This window comes from Crassostrea angulata, chromosome 5, assembly GCF_025612915.1.
Source record: "Crassostrea angulata isolate pt1a10 chromosome 5, ASM2561291v2, whole genome shotgun sequence".
Taxonomy (NCBI): domain Eukaryota; kingdom Metazoa; phylum Mollusca; class Bivalvia; order Ostreida; family Ostreidae; genus Magallana; species Magallana angulata.
The window spans coordinates 57,719,851-57,739,748 of record NC_069115.1 but is presented as its reverse complement, the minus strand read 5'-3'; the positions used below and the strand labels follow the sequence as shown (position 1 = coordinate 57,739,748).

General features: G+C 35.7%; 3 protein-coding genes across 7 annotated transcripts in view; 2 read left to right on the top strand and 1 right to left on the bottom strand.

Moving 5' to 3' along the window:
* Positions 1–4,426, top strand: part of LOC128184525 (afadin-like) — a 36,099-nt gene extending 31,673 nt beyond the window's left edge. For all 3 annotated transcript variants that reach the window (XM_052854047.1, XM_052854050.1, XM_052854048.1), the window contains 4 exons: positions 288–409; positions 1,060–1,174; positions 1,423–1,536; positions 1,876–4,426. In XM_052854047.1, the coding sequence (XP_052710007.1) occupies positions 288–409; positions 1,060–1,174; positions 1,423–1,536; positions 1,876–2,751 (1,227 nt within the window). In that variant the 3' untranslated portion in view covers positions 2,752–4,426. The remainder of the gene's footprint in view (positions 1–287; positions 410–1,059; positions 1,175–1,422; positions 1,537–1,875) is intronic.
* Positions 4,427–4,723: 297 nt separating this feature from the next.
* LOC128184526 (intraflagellar transport protein 88 homolog) lies at positions 4,724–17,342 on the bottom strand. Of its 2 annotated transcripts, none has more exons than XM_052854051.1 (24): positions 17,249–17,342; positions 16,883–16,992; positions 16,477–16,545; positions 16,060–16,231; positions 15,763–15,829; positions 15,380–15,470; positions 14,476–14,580; positions 14,147–14,249; positions 13,566–13,680; positions 12,987–13,218; positions 12,646–12,716; positions 12,428–12,514; positions 12,081–12,180; positions 11,309–11,395; positions 9,505–9,574; positions 9,210–9,326; positions 8,957–9,065; positions 8,600–8,750; positions 8,205–8,320; positions 7,977–8,095; positions 7,571–7,677; positions 7,316–7,370; positions 7,046–7,150; positions 4,724–4,986 (listed from the first exon to the last, which is right to left on the bottom strand). In XM_052854051.1, exons 2-24 carry the CDS (start codon positions 16,982–16,984, stop codon positions 4,865–4,867), a joined length of 2,472 nt encoding a protein of 823 aa, XP_052710011.1. In that variant the 5' UTR covers positions 16,985–16,992; positions 17,249–17,342; the 3' UTR covers positions 4,724–4,864. The 2 variants fall into 2 exon arrangements, with proteins under 2 accessions (XP_052710011.1, XP_052710012.1); XM_052854052.1 differs by lacking the exon at positions 17,249–17,342 and adding an exon at positions 17,157–17,177.
* LOC128184527 (uncharacterized) lies at positions 17,305–19,799 on the top strand. 2 transcript variants are annotated; one of them, XM_052854054.1, is made up of 2 exons: positions 17,305–17,424; positions 18,037–19,799. In XM_052854054.1, exon 2 carries the CDS (start codon positions 18,063–18,065, stop codon positions 19,404–19,406), a length of 1,344 nt encoding a protein of 447 aa, XP_052710014.1. In that variant the 5' UTR covers positions 17,305–17,424; positions 18,037–18,062; the 3' UTR covers positions 19,407–19,799. The 2 variants fall into 2 exon arrangements, with proteins under 2 accessions (XP_052710014.1, XP_052710013.1); XM_052854053.1 differs by having other exon boundaries at positions 17,338–17,598.
* Positions 19,800–19,898: the final 99 nt, after the last annotated feature.

The window sequence follows — 19,898 nt, the reverse complement described above, 5'->3', positions numbered from 1 at the left end:
CTAGAACACTGGAAGTAATTCTATTCACCGTGATCTAAAATGCACAATTATTCAAATTGAATAAAGAAGAAAAGCTTTTTAACAATTCAAACATTTGTAGACAAAGAGCTGGTTATAACACTGGTGTAACAGCACTCGATTAAACATTGGATTTTAATCATTGTTGAAGTATATGATTAGAAGATGCATTATCATTTTACTCAATGAGAGTTGTAGAGATTCTTCTCTGAATCTAAGATCTTGATGGAGTGGAAATCTTTTTTGTAACTTGGTGACCTGTTTTGCAGGGCAGGGAATACCTGATACAAGCCATCCAGGAGGACATCTCCAAGGCACACAGGAAGCTGGAGGAACTCAACCACAAACAGATGTACGAGGAGTACGAACGCGAGAAAGACCGCATGCAAAGGTAGGTCACCTCTACTGGTAATGTATAAGGGAGATTTGGAAAAAAAAGCAAAAACTGGTCTTTTGACAAGTACAGTATGGACTTAAATAAATCTTGCTATGTATGTGTATTTTTTGGGGGCTGTTTTTTATTTGTGAAAATGTTCAGGATTTTGTACAAAGTAGACCAAGTGATTTTTTAATTGCAAAATTTTCCTAATTTTGATGGGTTTTTGAAATAATTTTAATTAAAATTTCTTGTTTGGTAACTTTTCTTTAAACAAGTTTTTGTATTCAAATTTGAAGTAATGAGGACGCTTTGAACAAGTCAGGAGAGTAAGTACTATGTTGTACTATGTCTGAAGGAGGGAGCGGTGTGGTTTGGGTACTATATACTGATACATGCCTACATGTAAACGGCCACCTGTAGAAACGCTTTGTCAGGAATCCTAGAAAGCTTACAGAGTGCAATTTGTTATACCATCCAGAGCACAAATTAATGGTCGTAGAGGGAGTTCTGAAATCAATATGTTTTGGTTGAATGTTGATATAACTTCGATTGCATCACTCCAAATATTTAAATGCTTGGTCTGTGAATCGTCCGAGTCAAAATTGGAAACCACATGTACATGAACTGCTTGTGTATTTTACCAATAATTATCTGTTTTACAGGCTTGAGAGGAAGTTAGAAATGTTTGAGTTGGAGAAAGAAGAGAGACAACAAAGACTACAAAAGAGGCAGGAGAGGAAGTTACGAGAGCAAGAGGAGTACCAGCGGAAACAACGGGTAAGATGTGTTTGTATTGGGGGTATTCATACACCTAGTCATGAAACTCAAGCTACTAAATTAGAGGAAAGAAAGATTTAGACATGCTTTGTATGGAGGGGTATTCAGCCAATTTCATCAACCTAGCTATGAAATTCAGGGACCAAGAAGAAGGTTCAGTGGATTACAAAATAATGCTTAGCCTTTCATTTTAGTCTGTAAATAGTGTAGAACCATCTGATTGTAAAGAGTATTTCAATTTTGTTCAGGACATACGAGAAAAACAGCGACAGGATTACGAGGAGCAGAAGAGGCTGATGATGATGGAAGAGGAGCGGTTAATGAAGAAGAAGCAGGAGGAGGAACAGAAGAGGAAGGAGATGGTGAGTGTAGCTAGTGGTTAGAACTACCAGGAAATAAGTATTCATATGTTAATCAAGCGTCAGCTTTCTTGGTTTAATGATATTAAGGCTAGATACATCCAGCTGTTAGTTCTTGTGGTATTTAAATATTTTATTTGTATTTAATAGTCTGTAATACTTGCATACTAACGTGATTTCAACAGTACATCTCTAACCTTCAGTTCTATACATTATCAGTGTTGTAGATATTTCTTATAACTTTTTGGAAGATGAAGTTGGATAAAGCAATGTAGGCATGACACAGATCAACATATACAATGTATATTTAATTGCAAATGAGAATTTGTTTTAATTTTGCAGGAGAGAGAAAGATTGCGTGAGCTAGAGGCCCAGCGAGAACAAGAAGAGGCTCGACTTAGGGCTGAGGCACGACAGAGACAGGAAGAGCAGCATCGGCGGGAGATTGAAATACGTGAACGCGAGAGACGTGAGCAGGAGAAACGTGATCAAGAACTTCGTGTTAGGGAAGAGGCCCAGCGTCTGGAGGCCCTTAGGCTGCAGAACCAGCCCCAGGGCTACAACCAGCAGTACGCCAACCTCCCCGCCCACTCACAGTACGGGGCACCTGCTCCCCCTGTCCGGGGATCCTCCTACGACGTTCACGGTGCCAATCGACCTAACGAGAGGAACCCCGAAATCCAAAATGGCTTCCGTAACATGAACAATTCTAATTTCAGAAATGTGCCAGAAACTGTTCCGAAGAAATCGGTATCGTTTAACACCCAGTTAGAGACTCGTAATACGTACAGTGTTGGTAGCGAGAGTGATAGAACACCTTATGCATCACAGTCTTCATATCGGTCATCCACATCTGATCAAATCGAGCCCCATTCTCCATACGGTCAACCCCCCACCCCCGATCATGCCCCAGACAATGTGTTTGATTCCACGGGCGGCACCCCTCAGCAAAATCATGTGTCATACAAAACAACAGAAATCACCCCCACAGTGGTTGGCTCACAGGAAGTGTACCGCGACCCTAGGAATAGGATAATGGCCCAAAAGGAGGCCCAGGGGGGCAGCACATTCTCCAAGAAACCCGTGTCTGACAGAATGTCCTTCAGAGACAAAATGAAATTCTTTGCTCAGGAAGCTGGTGAGAATACGCCAAAAGAAAAACCCAAGGCCTCCAAAACACTTAGAAATATTGAATCTCAGCTTCATAATGGAAAATGAGGAGAAAAGATTGTAGCATTTAAAAAATTGTTTCACCGAGGCCAGAATCGGGCACCAGGGGGATGGCTGCAGTAGGTTATGGGTCTGCAGTAAGATGACCAGTTAGGTCGACAACCTTCCGTTGTTCAGAATGGCCGTAATGACTGGATTCAATCACCCGAGGATTAAGATAAATCGTGATAAATTATATCATACCGGTATCATGTTTTCTTTGCTTGTTTCCATTGACAAATTTTTAAGTATATTTTTGCTAAACATTTTTTGTGTGATAGTACGATATTATGGTGAATTGAGCAGGAATATTATATTCTACTTTTAGCATGGAATACACAATTATCATGATTATGGATGTATTTATGTTTAGCATGTCTATCATGATTAGATATAAAGCTTTTGTTTAGAATGCTAGAAACAAATAAATGTTGAAAAGTTTCTACTGGTATAAGATATTGTGGGTGTTTTGTCACACAGTCTAAAACATACAAAATATACAGTGTATGTACTACCCTCAGATTGAGAAGCTGTGGGAATCTGAAATTTTTAAACCCCCCCCCCCCCCCCCCCCCATGGTCAAACACCGCAAATTTATGCATTTTAAAATTTATATCAACATGAAGTGCTTCAAAAGCCGAGACATTGAGTTTGAACAAAGCGTGTACATTATTCATGTTAATAATAGGTGCATGCATGATCAATATTATTCATCAAAAATATGTACATTCAAAGTACATGTACTAGTTGTTAATCATGTGAAAATTTTGTACAGATGTCATAAGTTGTTTTTTTTTTTTTTATTATTATTATACATATTATATATATTTCTAAAGCTAGTAGAATAGAAAAAGTAAAACTGAACAATTGTTGATTGAAGAAATAACATAATATCATGCACATTCCTCATACATGTACTCTTCAGCAGATTCCGGGGTTTAGCAGCTATAGGCCATTTCCTGTTAAATATTAATTCCATCATACATAATTCCATGGTTTTCGTTTTTATATTATACAAATGTAGTGGTTGTTGAATTTTTTTAAACTTTCCTGTATTATTACAATTTTTACCCATTCTAACTGTTGATATTAAATATTTATATGTTTACCACGATTCATATTTTAGGTGGTCGTTACTCGAGCAGTTTTGTCACTGCAATTGGGTGCCACCCGATATCTGTCATGTATGTTTCTCAGCTGACTGTAAGAGTTTGTGATAATTAAGAGAACTGATGGTTGTGAATTATTTTCTGAGGTTAGAATCCTTTGTTGTGACAAATTTCCAGCCAAGGGTTGCCTTGCTGTGGCTGTTTGTGATTTTTACACCTGCTTAATGATTTTACCAAACTTTCATTATCATTCCAGTAGTTCATCGGAACATTCCATTTACTGTGTTACTACTTAAGTACAAATCTTTGTCTTTTTCTGTCCATCTCTTCGCTTTGATAAAAAAACACCAGAGCTATGAGCACTACACAAATCAATTTCGGAGTTTATTTTAATTTTTTTCATTTTATTTTTGTTTTGAGGAGATGAAAAAAAAAGAAGCTAATTTCTGATTGGGCAGTTTTTGTCAGCCAATCATTTTGTCACATCTAGTCAGGACGTGTGTACCATGAGAAGAATATAGCTGCTAACTTGTATACGTATCTGATGCAAAGCAATAAATGAACTGTATACTTCATATGTGTGCCTCTTTATTTCTTGCATTGACCAATAGATACTGTAATCTTGCATTCTTTCTGAAGGGACAACAAGGTGAATAGTGTCACAGCTTAAGATTTTGCTCAAAAGTTTGAATTCCTATCCCAGTAAAGTTTTTAGCTGGGGTATGCATTTAAAGTTGCTGTGTATGAGAATTCATTATGAAACAACATGAGTTCATGTTTTGAACCTTAAACTGATAATTAACATACATTACCCTTTCAACATGTCCAATCTCGAGTCAATTCCTTCTCTCATAGGACAAAACTAAACAAAAACTGATATCACAGATTTTTAATTGTACTTAAATTATATTAACAGTGTACAATTACAGAGTAAAATGGACGGTAGGTCAGATCATAAATGTCACAATGTCTAACAACAGGTAAATAATTTGACTGTTCCGCAGGTCGTAGCCTCATTCTGGCAATAGGTCGTCCCCAACGTCTTCATCAAACAAATCGTCATTATCCTGTTTTCTGGCTGCGGCGGTTTTAGGTCGCTCCATTTGGGGGCCCAGGGGATCTGAGTATGAAGCATCTGTAAAAACAAAACCCAAATCTGTCACAATACTGTGATGATATTAAATCCATGAAATGACAATTTACTAGTAGTATGAAACCTTTCATCAGTACCGATATGTACATGATATATTTGACAATGCACTGTTTTATCAACAGTTGGTGAATATGCAGAACAGATGTACATGGGTAAATATGGTTCAATTTTCCATGACTGAAAATCTTCTCTGATCTAATTTTTTATAAATTAAAAAAATAAATAATAATTAAGCCTTTAACTGAATTTCCCATGACATTGTGGAGAATATTTACATAAATTTGTAAAGTAAAATTTTGTCAAACAGTTTGTTCATGTAAATATTATTTTATACTAAATAGAACAAAATCATATAATTTTCCATTAGCATGAAATTAAATTCACATGAATTTCACATGAAATCTTCTCTCATACTTGCTAAATATTTGTGTGAGTACACTAAATACTATACTGACTACATTCAAAATATTACGTTTTATGTTATTTTTAATTTAATACCTTGTATTAATAGAGGTTAATTGCACCTACATGAATGTTTAATTATGATATGTACTTTAAATTTCTTCTATGATACATTTATCGATAATTGTTGCAAAGGGTATGTAAAAAAAAAGAAGACATGTGCAAAAGAACTAAAGTATACAACACAAAAGGATACACAGGAAAATAATATAACAGTAAACATTGATCAAAAATTTTCGTTTTCTGTCCAAATCATCAAATATAAATCCTTGGAATTTCAACAAAAATTTCAAAATTTGGCACCAAATGAAACAAAAGCAGAAGGTTGAACAAAGAATGTGTAGATGAAGGAATGAGGTTGTAAGCAGTCAATAGATTATGTGGCTACACAGAGGAAGAGAGGAGAATCTATCACCCATGTATCTTACCTTGTTCCTCCACTGTCAAATAACAAAATCAATTACTGTCCACTCTACATCATCATTCAACTTACTGATAGACTGAGGCTCTAATGATACTACGCCCACTCCCAGTGTAACAACCCTGCACCCCCCTACCCCCTAGAAACCATTCCCAGTGAAACATTCTAACACAATGAAACAACCCCTGATAGTTCTTACCTCTCCCCCCCCCCCCCTCCAATAAAAATACCAAATCTTATCTCCTAGCTATATTTTGACATAAAACCCTGTTCTATCTTGTCCCAGGCAATAAACAATTCCTAGCCCCTTCCTCTAAAATTAATGTACTTCACTACACCAAGACTTATACTTTTTAAGACACTACGTCACAAGATGGCGATTTAATGTTTTGTTAAACTGTTTGTATCAATCAAGTCAGATGTATATCGTCATAGCACAGTGGTTAAAGTATCAGGCTTGTGAACCGCAGGTCATGAGTTCGAATCCACCTGAGGCTTTTGTTTAAATATATATTGAATGAAATTTTTGAAAATACCATTTTTTATCTAAAATTGCACATTTTTTCACCTATTTGACATATATACTTCTTATCCATCATTCTTTCTATCATAATCAAGTAATTTTCTGCTGATTTAAGAAACTATTTCAAGGTGTAGTGAGGCACCTTAACTAGGACCAAGTCCCATTGCCTTCCTCTTTATGTTTTGAGCCTAACTAGTGAAACTACTGGAGATCCCAGTCTACTGACAGTTTGTACATCGGATGAGAGAATATATACTACAGACATGCTACATATGTATACAGACTGATCATGCAACGGTCTAATGTAATGCCTAATTAAATAGCACACCTTATACATGTTATACATGAGAGGCACTGAGGAAATGAACTTGAGTATTTACTACTTTACTGAATCTGACATGATGCTGAGAATCTACTTGTCACTTGAAATACAGTCTTACTCATGACCAAGTACAAAACATGCATGATCCTAAAGCTAGAGCCAAAATTACACGACTATTTCTGATATAAAGATTAAATAATTATACAGACTAACACAGTATAATATGTCTAACTCATGACTCTATATCCTATATAGTATAGACATGCTTTATTTCTTGATCTCTGGATTTGAATATTGTGTGGGGATAACTCACCGACTTCCTGTTGCCGAGCCTGGTACGGTTCATCTCCGATGTCATCAAGATGTGGGCGTCGCCCCTTCGACTTCCCTCTCCTTCCACCACCACTGCCTTCTCGTTCTTAAAAAAATTCAATGTGATATACATGCTTAAGACGGAACAATTAGCATTACATTTAAATGCTGGACATGAAGTACTGGAAGTTGCGCTCAGAGAGACATGTGTAGCTATCAATAGGTGTAGTGTACAGGTACGATATCACCTGAGATCAGCTGATTGTCTTACCTTCCTCTCCCCTCCGGCCACGCCCACTTCCTCTCCGTGTTCCACTTGTTGCCCTCTGTAAACAGATATAAACAGTTGTATTAAAAGGTCAACATTAACATTTGATTTTCCACAATTCTTTTTACTGTAAATTACTGATAAATAAACCTTAACAAGTAATATCCAAGGTCAGACTTTGATACCTTAACACAAACCCTGATTCAAATAATGCTTTGAGACAATGACACCCATAAATAAAGGACAGTAAATACAGACCTGTTCCCTAAGCTCCTTGGTTTTCTCAGCTTTCTTTAATTTGGTGGCATACTCTTGAGCTTCAGGTAAACCAAGGTCTGAACAGATCCTCATTAAGTAACGTAAACCTGCCAAAAAAGAACCAATACTGTGCATATAAATTTTAGTGTAACACATTTTCGACAACCTATGTATGGTAATAAAGCTATACATGTACTTATCAATCATTAATTAGAATTCATAAGATAAATGGCATCTTAATTAGCCAAGGGTTTCTGATCCGCATCACTCCTGCAGCGGTGCATATCAGATACTCTTGGCTAGCGAAGATGGATAAATGGACAAAGAATAAAGTAACTAGTCATAAGAAATCATTTAAAAAGTACATGAATGATACTTTTTTTCCACAAGCCCAGTCTACACTTACATTCTATATTATCAGGGAATCTCTTGTGTATCTTTTTGTAGGTCTCTAGAGCTTGCTGATAGTTCCCACTCCTTCTATAACAGCTAGCTATCATCAACTGCCACTTCACCTGAGCTGGCCTGTCAAAGAAACAGAGATTCTCTGTTAGTAAAAGTCAAACACTCTGACAGGACATGTTGACATTGGTTTGAAAGACCAAAGATGCCGTCATGACACAGAAGGACTTACTGAACAATGGCTGCCCTCTCAAAGTAGTGAATGGCTTTCTCACAGAACTGGGAGTCTATGTAATACGCTCCTAGCCACTCGATGACTGGAATATTGGAGGGGAAGTACCGGTAGGACTACAACATTAAATGTCTGATTTTATACTTTATCAGAAGGACTGTAAAACATGTCTATTTATACTTGTGTACCCAATACCTAGGACTGAGTACTTTATAATATTATAAATTGTCTTCAACATCAATTGTTCACTAAAATTCTTTAAACAGATTTGAATTTTCGAAACAATAACAAGAATTTTCATTAAATAGTCATTAAAGTATAAGAATTGGTCATTCAGTAATATACAATGCAATAGTAAGAGAATAGTCAGCTATTCAGACTTCACCACCACTTACATCATAATAGTACTGGAACGCCTGGGATTTGTCGCCCTCGTTGTCGTAGATTTCCCCAGTCCTGGCCAGCACAGAGGTGTCGGTGGGAGCCACCCCGATCAGCTGCATGAACCACTCTGTTGCCTGGGCGGTGTCCTCCAGCTGATCGTGTCTGTCTCAGGGTCAAGGCCAACAACTCTGTGTGACACCTATATCTACACCAGCTACTGATAAAACTACTATAAATTCTACAGAAAACTATTACAAAGGAAAGACTAAATAAAGAGCAAAGATATAAACTAGTCCTTTCACGAGAAAATTATTACATACAAAAGAAAGACAAAGAACAAAGCTATGGAATGGTGCAAGAAAGGATACAGGTCTGCTATCTGGTACATGACTTGTGGACTGTTCCGTAGAATGGCGTGGAGTTTGTAGAAACAATCCAAGGCGTCCTCTAACCGGCTGATCTTCTTGTTAGTTAAACCTGTGCAATCAGAGGAGTTTTGCTCTCTTATAAATCATTTATGTTACCATCAGCAATTTACACATCAAGTTTTCATTTGTTTGCTAACAAACAAACATGCATTAACTAAACATGGTTAATAAAATCCAATTTGATTGACAGTACCTAGGTTGTACAATCCTTCCACACATGAGGAATCATTCTGAAGTGCCTCTTTGAAGAATTCCCTAGCCTTCTCATAGTCGCCCCGGGCATACAACACATTGCCTTTGTTTACCAGTGCTGAAATAATGAGAATCAAAAACAAATTAGACTTCCAATCTTATAAAAACTTCATTGAGAGGGAAACAAAGAGAAAGACAGACAGGCAAACAGAGATGGAGACAAACCAACAGGGGATAGGCAGAAAGAGCATGAGAGTGAGACAGTGTTGTTTTAGTTCTGGTGAGATTCTGGTTACCTGCGGGGTTGTATCTATCAGCACTCATTGCGAGCTCTGCGTACTTGTCTGCCTGCTCCAAGTCATTCTCCTGTAAAACAACACAACAAACCACTGTTTACAATTTGTACCAATTCAAAAATTGAAGTTTTTTTTTTTTACATATTTTCAAAATCTTCTTTCTTGATTCAATTTCATTGAAACAACACCACAGCAAGATCTTGAATGTGAAGTCATACTGAATGGATGAATATTGAGCAATTTTGAAAATAAAACCTGTTTATAATATCATGAAGTCCACTAGTACTATACAATGCAAAAAAAGAAGATATCAATTATGTGTAATAAAGAGTGTTATTGTGTACAGGGAATTTCTTTACATGGGAGTCTAAGTATTATGCATATACTCTGTAACTTTTACATAAGTCAGCATATATTCAAATTTTATACATGAATATAGTTTTTTCTACCATCTCTCTGGATATTACTCTGTGTGTTGTACAGAATAAGCTGTGCCACCAATATACAAAAGAAACAAAATGGAAGTGCCTAGTTTTGAGGCTCGGTGAAATGCCTACATATACCTGGGTGCTCAGTCCTAGAGTTCCAATACTTGAAAGATTAGTCTGAATTTGATTTCTACAAAGCAGCACTACAAATAGCTGTCAATTTCTGTTGGTACTACATGTACTATAGAGGGGACAATACACAAACTCTGCTACAACATTCAGTGGGGTTAGTCAGTTCCAATGAAACTCGAAAAAGGAAATTAAAAACACCACATGCTTTCGCTGGAAAACACTTAAGCAATATCTGACATAGAAGAAAATGATTGAAGAGATGCATAGAAATTCTCTTAGAATTGCATAGATCATGTATTGAGAAATGCAGCAAAGTCATTCATAATCCAATACATGTAATATTATATTATTGAATAACAGCTTTTTGTCAAGATTAGTTGTGGATATGAACTGTTTAGATCAATCTGTAATCAAAATAAAACAAAAGAAAACAAGTTTTATATTAAAACTTTTATGCATTGATCAGAATGACTGCCAAGAAAGGGGAGATAATAAAAAATAAAACATGTACAAAAGAAGTCAAGAGATGAAAAAATGCCACGGTAATTAAGCTAATTATGCTGTAAATACCTCTCCATGCTGAAGTGTAAACATAAAACATCGTACAATAACTGAGCATACATCCAGAATCACGACGGTGTGTAATACAGAGGTTGTTATCAATGCGGTATTTTACACATGTAAACCTTCACATGATGGTGTGTAATACAGAGGTTGTTCACAATGCTGCATTTTACACATATAAATTTTTGCTTTCAGTCAGATACTGGTTGTGTAAAGTAGTAAATGTGAACATTACCTGTAAATCACTCTATCTCTTAGTAAGCCAAGATACTGGTTGTGTAAAGTAGTAAATGTGAACATTACCTGTAAATCACTCTATCTCTTAGTAAGCCAATATCGCAGGTGGATTCAAGATCAAGTTACCCATCCACTTGTATACAAATAAGCTAGCCTTTATTAGATGTATGGTATATTATTTTTAATCACATAGTATTCATTACCAATTTGTTTTCAAATATTTCTAATTTTGTACATGTTAAGTAAAGCAGACAGATCTTTAACAGAATAAAAAACATCTCTGGTTTTATACACCAAGCTTTTCTAGTAAGCAGAAGACATGGCTGTATCATTACTTCACTTCCTGTTACTAGTTAGTCCAACCTCACACTGGATGCTAGCTTCAGGAGTCAATTCCTGGTTTTTTTCTAAGCAAGAAGGAAGTAAGAACAGGAAGTACTTACCAGGAAGTAAAGGAAGGAGAGATTAGTGGCAGCAGTGCTGGCCACTTTTGTGTCCTTCTTCTCAAAAGATTTGAGGGTCTCTATGGCCTAAACAAAAAAATAAACTCAGTGTGAAAACTTGAACTCAAAATATGAAAATAAATTCTTTTCAAAAGGTGCAAAATTAATAAAATGTTCATTTTATTATTTACAATCTTTATGGATTGATTACTTTAAGGAAAATTGAATTTTTCCAATGGCACCACATAACTGTGTAAAATGCACCTATCAGAAAATTTTAAACAGTACATGTATATTTATTATACTTTCATGTTAAATACTGAAATCTGATTGGTTTAGACGCAGTTGGTAATCCGTTCTATTACCCTCAGCGTTAGCAACACACTTGGCAACGGGTAACACAACGAATTGTTACATGCGCGTAAATTATGTGCGTACGGTTCGCCATAGAATTCACTTCATTTCTATATAAAAGTAATAAAATTTTCTTTTAATTAAAGACATTCAGTATAATAAAATAAATAGTGCCTATTTGGGAGGGTAACTGTTGAAATTAAAATTGAAATTAAATGCTTCGCGTCGGTTGACAATGGTTTTCTCGGGCTGTCAATTTCTACAGGTACCCTCCCAAACAGGCACTATTTATATCATAACACATTCACAAGTATTTAAAAGAGCATCTTAGAAGAGTCAGTGAAGAATCCTCTACAGTTGTACAGAACTTTTCATCCCAAGGAATACAACCTATTTAAATATTGAGGGGACTGTGTACCTGGGTGAAATCCTTCTGTTTCAGGAACATGATAGCCTTGTCAATTTCCAGGTCATGGGCCAAGTCAAGGTATTGTGAGGACTTCACCTGTTCTGTACACCTGTTCATAAAACACAGGTAGATTATCTAAGGTCTCAATACATCTGCAAGTATCAATTCTATACAATACTCTTACATCATTGGTGAAAAACAATATGAAGAAAAATCCATACCTATCTTAACTATTTCTTACAGGCATATTTATGTAATTGTTTTTAAATACAAAGTCGTGTACAGAACTGTAAAAATACATTTTATGAGCTATCACTATCACTTGAACTGCACGCCATCAGCTGATGTGTACTAACCAGTCGTATCCTACAGAGAATTGCACTTCTATGGCAGGGGAGATAATCTTGGCTGCTGTCTTTATGCAGTTCTCAGCATCATACTTCCTGTAAACAATTGCATTTTTATTAAAATATTTATTAAAACATAATTTGGATTGATTTCTTTATTGAAAATTTCAAATAGTTTTCTTTCATCTTGTTTAAAATTCTTTTATTAATTCAGTGTAAAGACCCACCTCTTCCTCTCTATCTGCCTGAGTGCGTCATTTTTGATGACCTCAAGGATCAAGTTATAGTTCTTGTCCTCCTACAATAGATCAAGTCAACTTTAAACTGCATACAGGGTACCACTGCCTCAATATTATGAGTTTAAGCAGTAATTTTTCTGTTGAGATTTTTACATTTCTAAGATATCAACAAAAATTTTCATTATTTACATTTTTTTTTCTTGATATCAATTAACTGAAAAATTTTGCACTTACATTTCAAGACATCCACAAAAGCATTTTGAATTGAGATTGAACAGAGATAGGGTACATTTAATATATAGACAATGGACAAAGTATTGATAGGTTACCCCATGTGGGAGGTATTTGTCCTCATCGTCAATTCTGAGATCCACGGTCAGGAGTTTCTGAAACCCTCGCTTCATCTTCTCTCGATCTCCGAGAGCGAAGTAACAGAGGATCAGATTGAAGCCGGTCTTGAAGTTGGGAGCCTCCTGCATGATGTGTTCGAAGGACGTGATGGCATCATTGTACTGCCCCATCTTCACAAACACAATGCCAACATTCTGCATGATCTTTGTCCTGAATAATGTGAGACAAGAAAGTAAAATACACACTTTTTAAATATATCTCTTTATAGAATTAATATGTGCCTAACAAACTCAAAATGGCTTACATGTAACAGAGTCATATAAAATCATGTAACAACAGAACTTGACTAACAACTTTGTGATGTCTTTATCATTAAAAAACATATTATTTGCAAATAGGTATTAAAACCGGTCAAATATCTTTCTGTAGCGGTAATATTGATTTAACATAAGATTAAATAACTTATCAGTTGGCCTAAGAATGCTGCAGATTTTTTGACAGAATATTTTTGATGAGATTTTGTTCTAGAGATCAAGCTCAATGTTGTTTGTAGTTACCTCATTTCTTTGTGGGAATTGGGGACCTGATCCAGAGCCATTCTGTAGAACTTGATGGCCTTTGGGTAATTCCTTTGTCTGAAGTAAATGTTCCCCATGTTCACTTTTAAACGACCTGAAATATCAAAATAAAGGTAGGGAATCACAAGGAATAAGATAGACATAGTTTACACCAATTAGACTGTACCCTAACAGTTATCAGTACAGTTTATTCAGATTCCAATGCTAAGGTAGATGTACATTAATATGTACGATGAGCATGTATAAAACCATCACAGATGTCATGTAACTAGAAATAATGCAAACTTAAAATTCTTTCATTCACATGTCTGCATCAAATTCAAAAGCATGCAATAACAAAACAGAACAAATCAACGCAACAACACATGATTTCAACCAGAACGACTCTACCTAGAACTGTTAAATGATCAATCTAATAACATCCTACCATAGTTCATTTCCCCTATTGTCATCACCTGGACTGCATAGACAGTAGGAAAACACATTAATCAGAGCAAATAATGAGGTAAATTGTTAGTCTTTATACATATGGTGATAAAAGAATCTTTGCTTATGTTTACCTGCATTTGTGAACATTTTGTTTTTGACAATCACTTGGTAGGTGTTCAGGGCTTCATTAAACATCTCATTAGCTGCATATTGATTGGCCAAATTAAACAACACCTAAAATAGAAAAAAATAACTTTATACCTTAAGGTGAATAAGATATGTACTCCATATATACATGTTTAATATTATTAAGAGCGTTTCTAATACAGGGTACTTCAGAATTCCGAGTTTTGAAATTCGTTCAGACAGAATTTATAGCAAGAAACCACAAACATGGTCAACAGGGGACTCAATATTTAAGGTCAAAGTTTACATATAGTTGGGGTCAGAGGTTACATACGGAGTATGTGAGGTCAAGGTTGATCTGGTCACCCATGGATTGCTGCTCCCTCTGTCTGACTAGAACTCTTTCCTTCCTCCCTGCTTCCTTCGCTTTTTCAAGGGCCTGAGAATCAAAAATCAACTTTTTAGAAAATCACCAAACTTTTGCGTACATAGATTTCACATCTGATATCTTGTCTTCATTGTGGCTGTTATTATAAGAAATCAATTGATCAACAGTCCTGATTTAGCATAAGCCTTGCAGTTTTTTGGGAGTTGATTTTAATCAACTCTCCTATGCAGTTACTCAGACAAACCGAAAGTGAAACAGTGTTTGGACCTCAGCACAAATCATTACCGCTGACAAGACTTAGTTCTTGAAATTAATCAATTAATTCAATGTAATGTATGCTGAAGAATTGTTTTTCAAGGAAACTTATTTATAAATATCTTGAAAATAGTCAGATTTTAAATGGTACGAACAATTTAAATATTTTTTTGTAGTCGTACGCCAGAGTTCAATATAGTCTCGTTCAAGTCGACGCTCGGCTGTCCCCGTAAATCCTTGTCGGAGATTTACGGTGTCAGCCGAGCGTTTGGTTGAACGAGACTAGAGTTCAATATTGCTTGGATTCATACAATTTTCGAAAAATATTTCTATTACTGATACAAAGTTTGATTGAATTATTTTATCTTTAAATATTATTTAACATGATTCATATGGGGTTTTCTCGACATTCTTGTCGAAAAAGTCCAAAAATTCATATTATAAAAATTTGCGTAATTCAAATTAGAAACTACATGTACTTGTCATGCAAAATAACATATCACTGATTTTAAAATAAATAAACATCGACAAAATCAACTCCCGTCAGTTCTTCAGTACTTTGATTAACAAACATGAGCACAAGTATTCTCTGTACCAGGCTGAGGTCTCCAGTACTGTTGGCAAAGCAGCTCTCTTCTATCAGCTCATTAACCTTCTTCTCTAGTTGACGGATCTTCTCTTCTGGGCTATAACATAACAATTATTCAATTAAAGCACACTTTCTGTGAATGAAAAATAAACAAAAAAATCAAAAAATCATTATTGCCTTGAACATTTTCATCAGATTATAATATACTGACGAAATTGACAGCAACTGCTGTTTTTGCAATAAAAAGCTTAACTGTATTCAGCTAATGTGACTACTTCATAATGAATACATCTTATTCACTTCTACATGTATAATTATAGTATAAAGAATGGTTGACACTAGAATGTTATCTAACACTAAACACTGAAATCCAATCAGTGATAACACACCTCTCCTCTGGTTTAGGCTCTAGGGGAGGGGCAGGTCCTGCCTGATTCATGGGATCAAAACCAGCTGCTACAAAATAATTTAAGATGTACATGTAGTATCATTCTCTTCAATATGTAAAATAACTGATATGATCAAAAATCAATTGATGTCAGATTTGAAATAGAACAAAATATTATTTAGTTTAGCTAGCTGGGCTGAAAGATATACAGTAATCAAATCCTGTAAAAGTCTGTTTAAAATTTAGTTACTGCACATCACTAACATATAAAATCATTATTATTTGTGTTTGAGCATACCTCTGTTTCCTGCGGATGTGTAGCCAGCCCCTCTCACTGCTGTCATTGGTCGAGCCATGTCCTGACCTCCCCCTCCAGCAGCCGTTCCTATGCGACCCATGGAGGAGGGCATCCCCATTCTACCCCCTCTTGCAGCTGTTCCAGGAACTCCTCCTAGTCCTCTGGCGGCAGTCTGCAATGTTAAATGTATATCTATTTATTGTAAATCTTTGCGCAATTCATAATTCATAAAATAATTTCAAAGGCTTTTATCTTGCTCTTTTTCAAAATATAAGAATTTTTAAATCATTTTTTTTTAAATTATCCCTCATGCATTATCAACTGCAACAGTAAACAAGACCCCCCTCCTAAAAAAAGTGTTGAAATCAAAAAATCATAATGGCTCTTACTGAACATGTTAAAATGAGTTATACATACAGGAGGAGGTCTCCTACCATGGCTGGTTCTCAGGACGGCTTTCTGGAAGGTCGAGTCATGTTGTAAATCCTGAAATTTAGAGATAATAATAAGAATCTCCCTTTATTACATAATTGTTTTACAATATACATGGATCGACCAATTGCTGATCATCAAATGCTTATTGATGATTTGCGATAACAAATAAGAAAACAAATCTTTAAAACTCATTTCTCACCATTTCTTAAACATAACTATTATGCCTTGACATGTTAAAATTATGTAAAATTATTATATTTACTCTGTGACAACTGTAGCAAAAAAACAATAATCTTGAATTAAATTTTCACTGTGGTTCATACTCATAAGACATCTTAAAGATATGTAAATACATTTGCAAATAAATCCAACCCTAAACGTTCCTTACATCAACATCAAGTGTGGCGTTATAATCATTGAATCCTCCATAAATGTCATCTTCATCTTCACCTGCCAAATGAACTTGTTCCATCATGTTCATTCGATTCATACCAAAGCCTGCAACGAAAGAACCTGTCTAATATGTATAATTGAAAAAAGAAAAATCCCAAAGTCAGATTAAAATTCTTAACTAATAAATACACAGGGTTACAGATTGAAAAATATGCCTCGTCATATTTTTAAACATTGAATGACCAATAAACCTCTGTAAAACAATTCACCCGATAATTCACTAATGTATTGTGATATATAATTCTTCAGCTTCAATCAAAACAAAACTAAAGCAGACAGTGTTGAATGATATGCCGCTTACCATTTGTTTTCAGTTCAAGGAATTTTTGCAGTGCGCACAAGAGTTACGCATTTACGGAAGTTTTTGCTTTAGCAACTCTGACATCCGGTCTTATGATTTTGACAAAATGTTCCAAAATACTATATTCTTAAGCCAATTATGGCGTTTGTGTGGGTATAGAGAACTACATTTTAATGGTAATTAAGCGATGAAGAAGGAAAATAGCGTTTTTGTTCGGTCTTTTCGGTATCATTGCCATGGATTGTATTTTTTGTTAAATTGTACTTTGAATCATTCGGGACTAGTGCGAGGAACTAAATTAATTCCATAATGCAAAAGTTACTCCGACGTCAATGGAGATACTATAACAGGTAAAAGAGATTTCCATTGTGTCACAGGGTAAACAGTAAATAAATCTAGTGTTCACTCGCAGTTAAGCCCAATAGATATTGATGTCAACTTGATACAGGTTCTGATATGTATTGTTATCTGCATGAAAAGTGTAACAAGTTGTGAAAATGAAGTCTCAACCGAGACTTGAATCCTGTGATTGCAGAGCTGTTGGCATATTGTGCCAGTGCTCTAATCATGCACTGAGCTTGTTTGTGTAGTCAGAGACCCGTAATAACCTTAGAGTGATATATAATTCCTAAAGGATAACCCCTGATCTCTAAAAGATCATGAAATATGAGAAGCATACTGTATCACAGGCATCAGCAGTCTTATCAATAGATGAGAAATAAAGTCAAATAACTATATATATAGAAACTTACTAGCCATGAGTACTCTAACATCTTTTCTAATTTCAGGTTGAGCTGATTGGGAACTCAGAAGAATGGCATTGTGGGAGAAGACTCCAGATGTAATTCTGGGAAGGATATTCAGTTGCCTTTCTTTGGTGGACAAAGTTAGTGTGTTTCAGACCTGTTCTACTTGGCGCCAGGCTCTGGAACGAGCAGATGCCTGGCCCCTATTTAAGTATTCAGAGGGTTTGATTTGGGAGGAGATTTTTGAAATGGGCATTCCATCTTCCTTGGAGGATCTGCAGCAGTGCGAAAATATTCATCAGAATGTTTTGGCATGTGTTGACAAATTTGGAAGATACATGAAAAATATAATTATTGCTATAAGAAGTTCATCTTCATTTGAAGTCTACATGAAATTAGTTCAAAACTGTACCAATGCTAAAAATTTTACATTGATTTCAATGTGTGCAGACTTTTCTGAAATGGAACTACTGAAATGCTCATTACATGAATTTCTTCAGAGAAACAACACCATAAGAAAATTGAATATAGAAAACATAGATGACAGTGGGATGAAAAATGCGCCTTTGCCATTTGGATTGAAACATTCAAGTCATCTTCAGAGTTTATGGATTGTAAACTCCTTCCGCAGCAGCTGTCTGAGCAACTTAATGTACCTTGTGAACCTTTCAGAGTTAGCCCTGACTCCTCACCAATTAAACTTCAGTCTCCTCAAGCACCTGGCCTCCCATTCTCTCAAAGAACTCCACATTGTGGCCAATGCCCAGACCAAGGGGTTTTACAATGAGGCAATCAGTGACGCTCAGTGGGGGGAGATAAGAAAGCATGGACCTAAACTCAGAGTCCACTGTTTTCTAGCAAGAGCTCATGAATGGACTGAGAAAGAAGTGTTTCTGAAACCAAGCATGCCACTAACATCACTAATATACAGGAAAAATGTCTGGATAAAATACCTGGAGTCAGTGTGCACGCTAATGTCATACCACAGAGATACTCTGACCACCTTTGTTGACTTCAGCCTGACCAACCAGCCCTATAACTACCCCACCCCACTGGCCTATGGGGACAGGGTGGACTGTCACATGATCAGACTGGCTCGACAGTGTCCACTTATTCAGACTCTGACTATTAAGGAGGCCCTTTCCAGTGCTGCCATTCTTCTAATGGTGTATTATAATAGGAACTTAACAGATTTACTCGTGCGGTGTGATATGGTATTATATGTTAATGATTTACCAAATGATATTGAAACAGATTTAGTTGCCAAACATTTTGTTGAGGATAATTATGAGAGGGATAATTTTGAAAATGCTGTATCATCACTGTTAGGATCTGAATGGCATGTTTTAGATATATCAGAATTTTATGAAATTATTGATTTGAAATATTCTAAATATTCCCAATGTTTATAAGTTTTTAAAAAGTATATTGGCATAACTAAATTATGATTAAGAAATCAGTAAGTAATTAGTTAGAGAGTTGACCTGCACAATCATGACTGGCTGAAAAGAAAATTGTCAGTATTATTTTATATAAACTTTCTTGACGTTCCTAGCTAAGGGTTTGTGTTTTTGAAAAGCAGTCAAGCTCATAGCTGCAGAACTGCATGAAGCTCTCTGAAAAAAAAAATGTGACAGACCCTTAAGCTTTCTGGTCTGTCACAATTTCTTTTTCCAGAGAGCTACAGTTCTGCAGCTAACAGGTTCACAAATCATTGGCTCGCTTGCACAGTTGGAGAAACTTGATTGTCTTGCTTGTGTTATTATGTGATTTATTTTTGACAAGATTAAAACTTCAAGTATGCACTTTTTGTAGTGTTTTTTTTTGTGGCAGCAATCTCAATGTTCATGTACAATGTACTACAGTAAAACTTGTTCAGTATGAACACATATATAGCGAAATCT

What these genes read in the sequence shown, in the direction of transcription:
- LOC128184527 (XM_052854054.1), top strand. Translation starts at nt 18,063, where the DNA reads ATGGCATTGTGGGAGAAGACTCCAGATGTAATTCTGGGAAGGATATTC.
- LOC128184526 (XM_052854051.1), bottom strand. Translation starts at nt 16,984, where the DNA reads ATGAATCGAATGAACATGATGGAACAAGTTCATTTGGCAGGTGAAGAT. An exon ending in TTCTCTGTAGGATACGACTG is followed by an intron (nt 12,181 to 12,427) that starts GTTAGTACACAT and finishes TTTTATGAACAG; the next exon opens with GTGTACAGAACAGGTGAAGT. An exon ending in TGGCCGGAGGGGAGAGGAAG is followed by an intron (nt 7,151 to 7,315) that starts GTAAGACAATCA and finishes AATTTTTTTAAG; the next exon opens with AACGAGAAGGCAGTGGTGGT.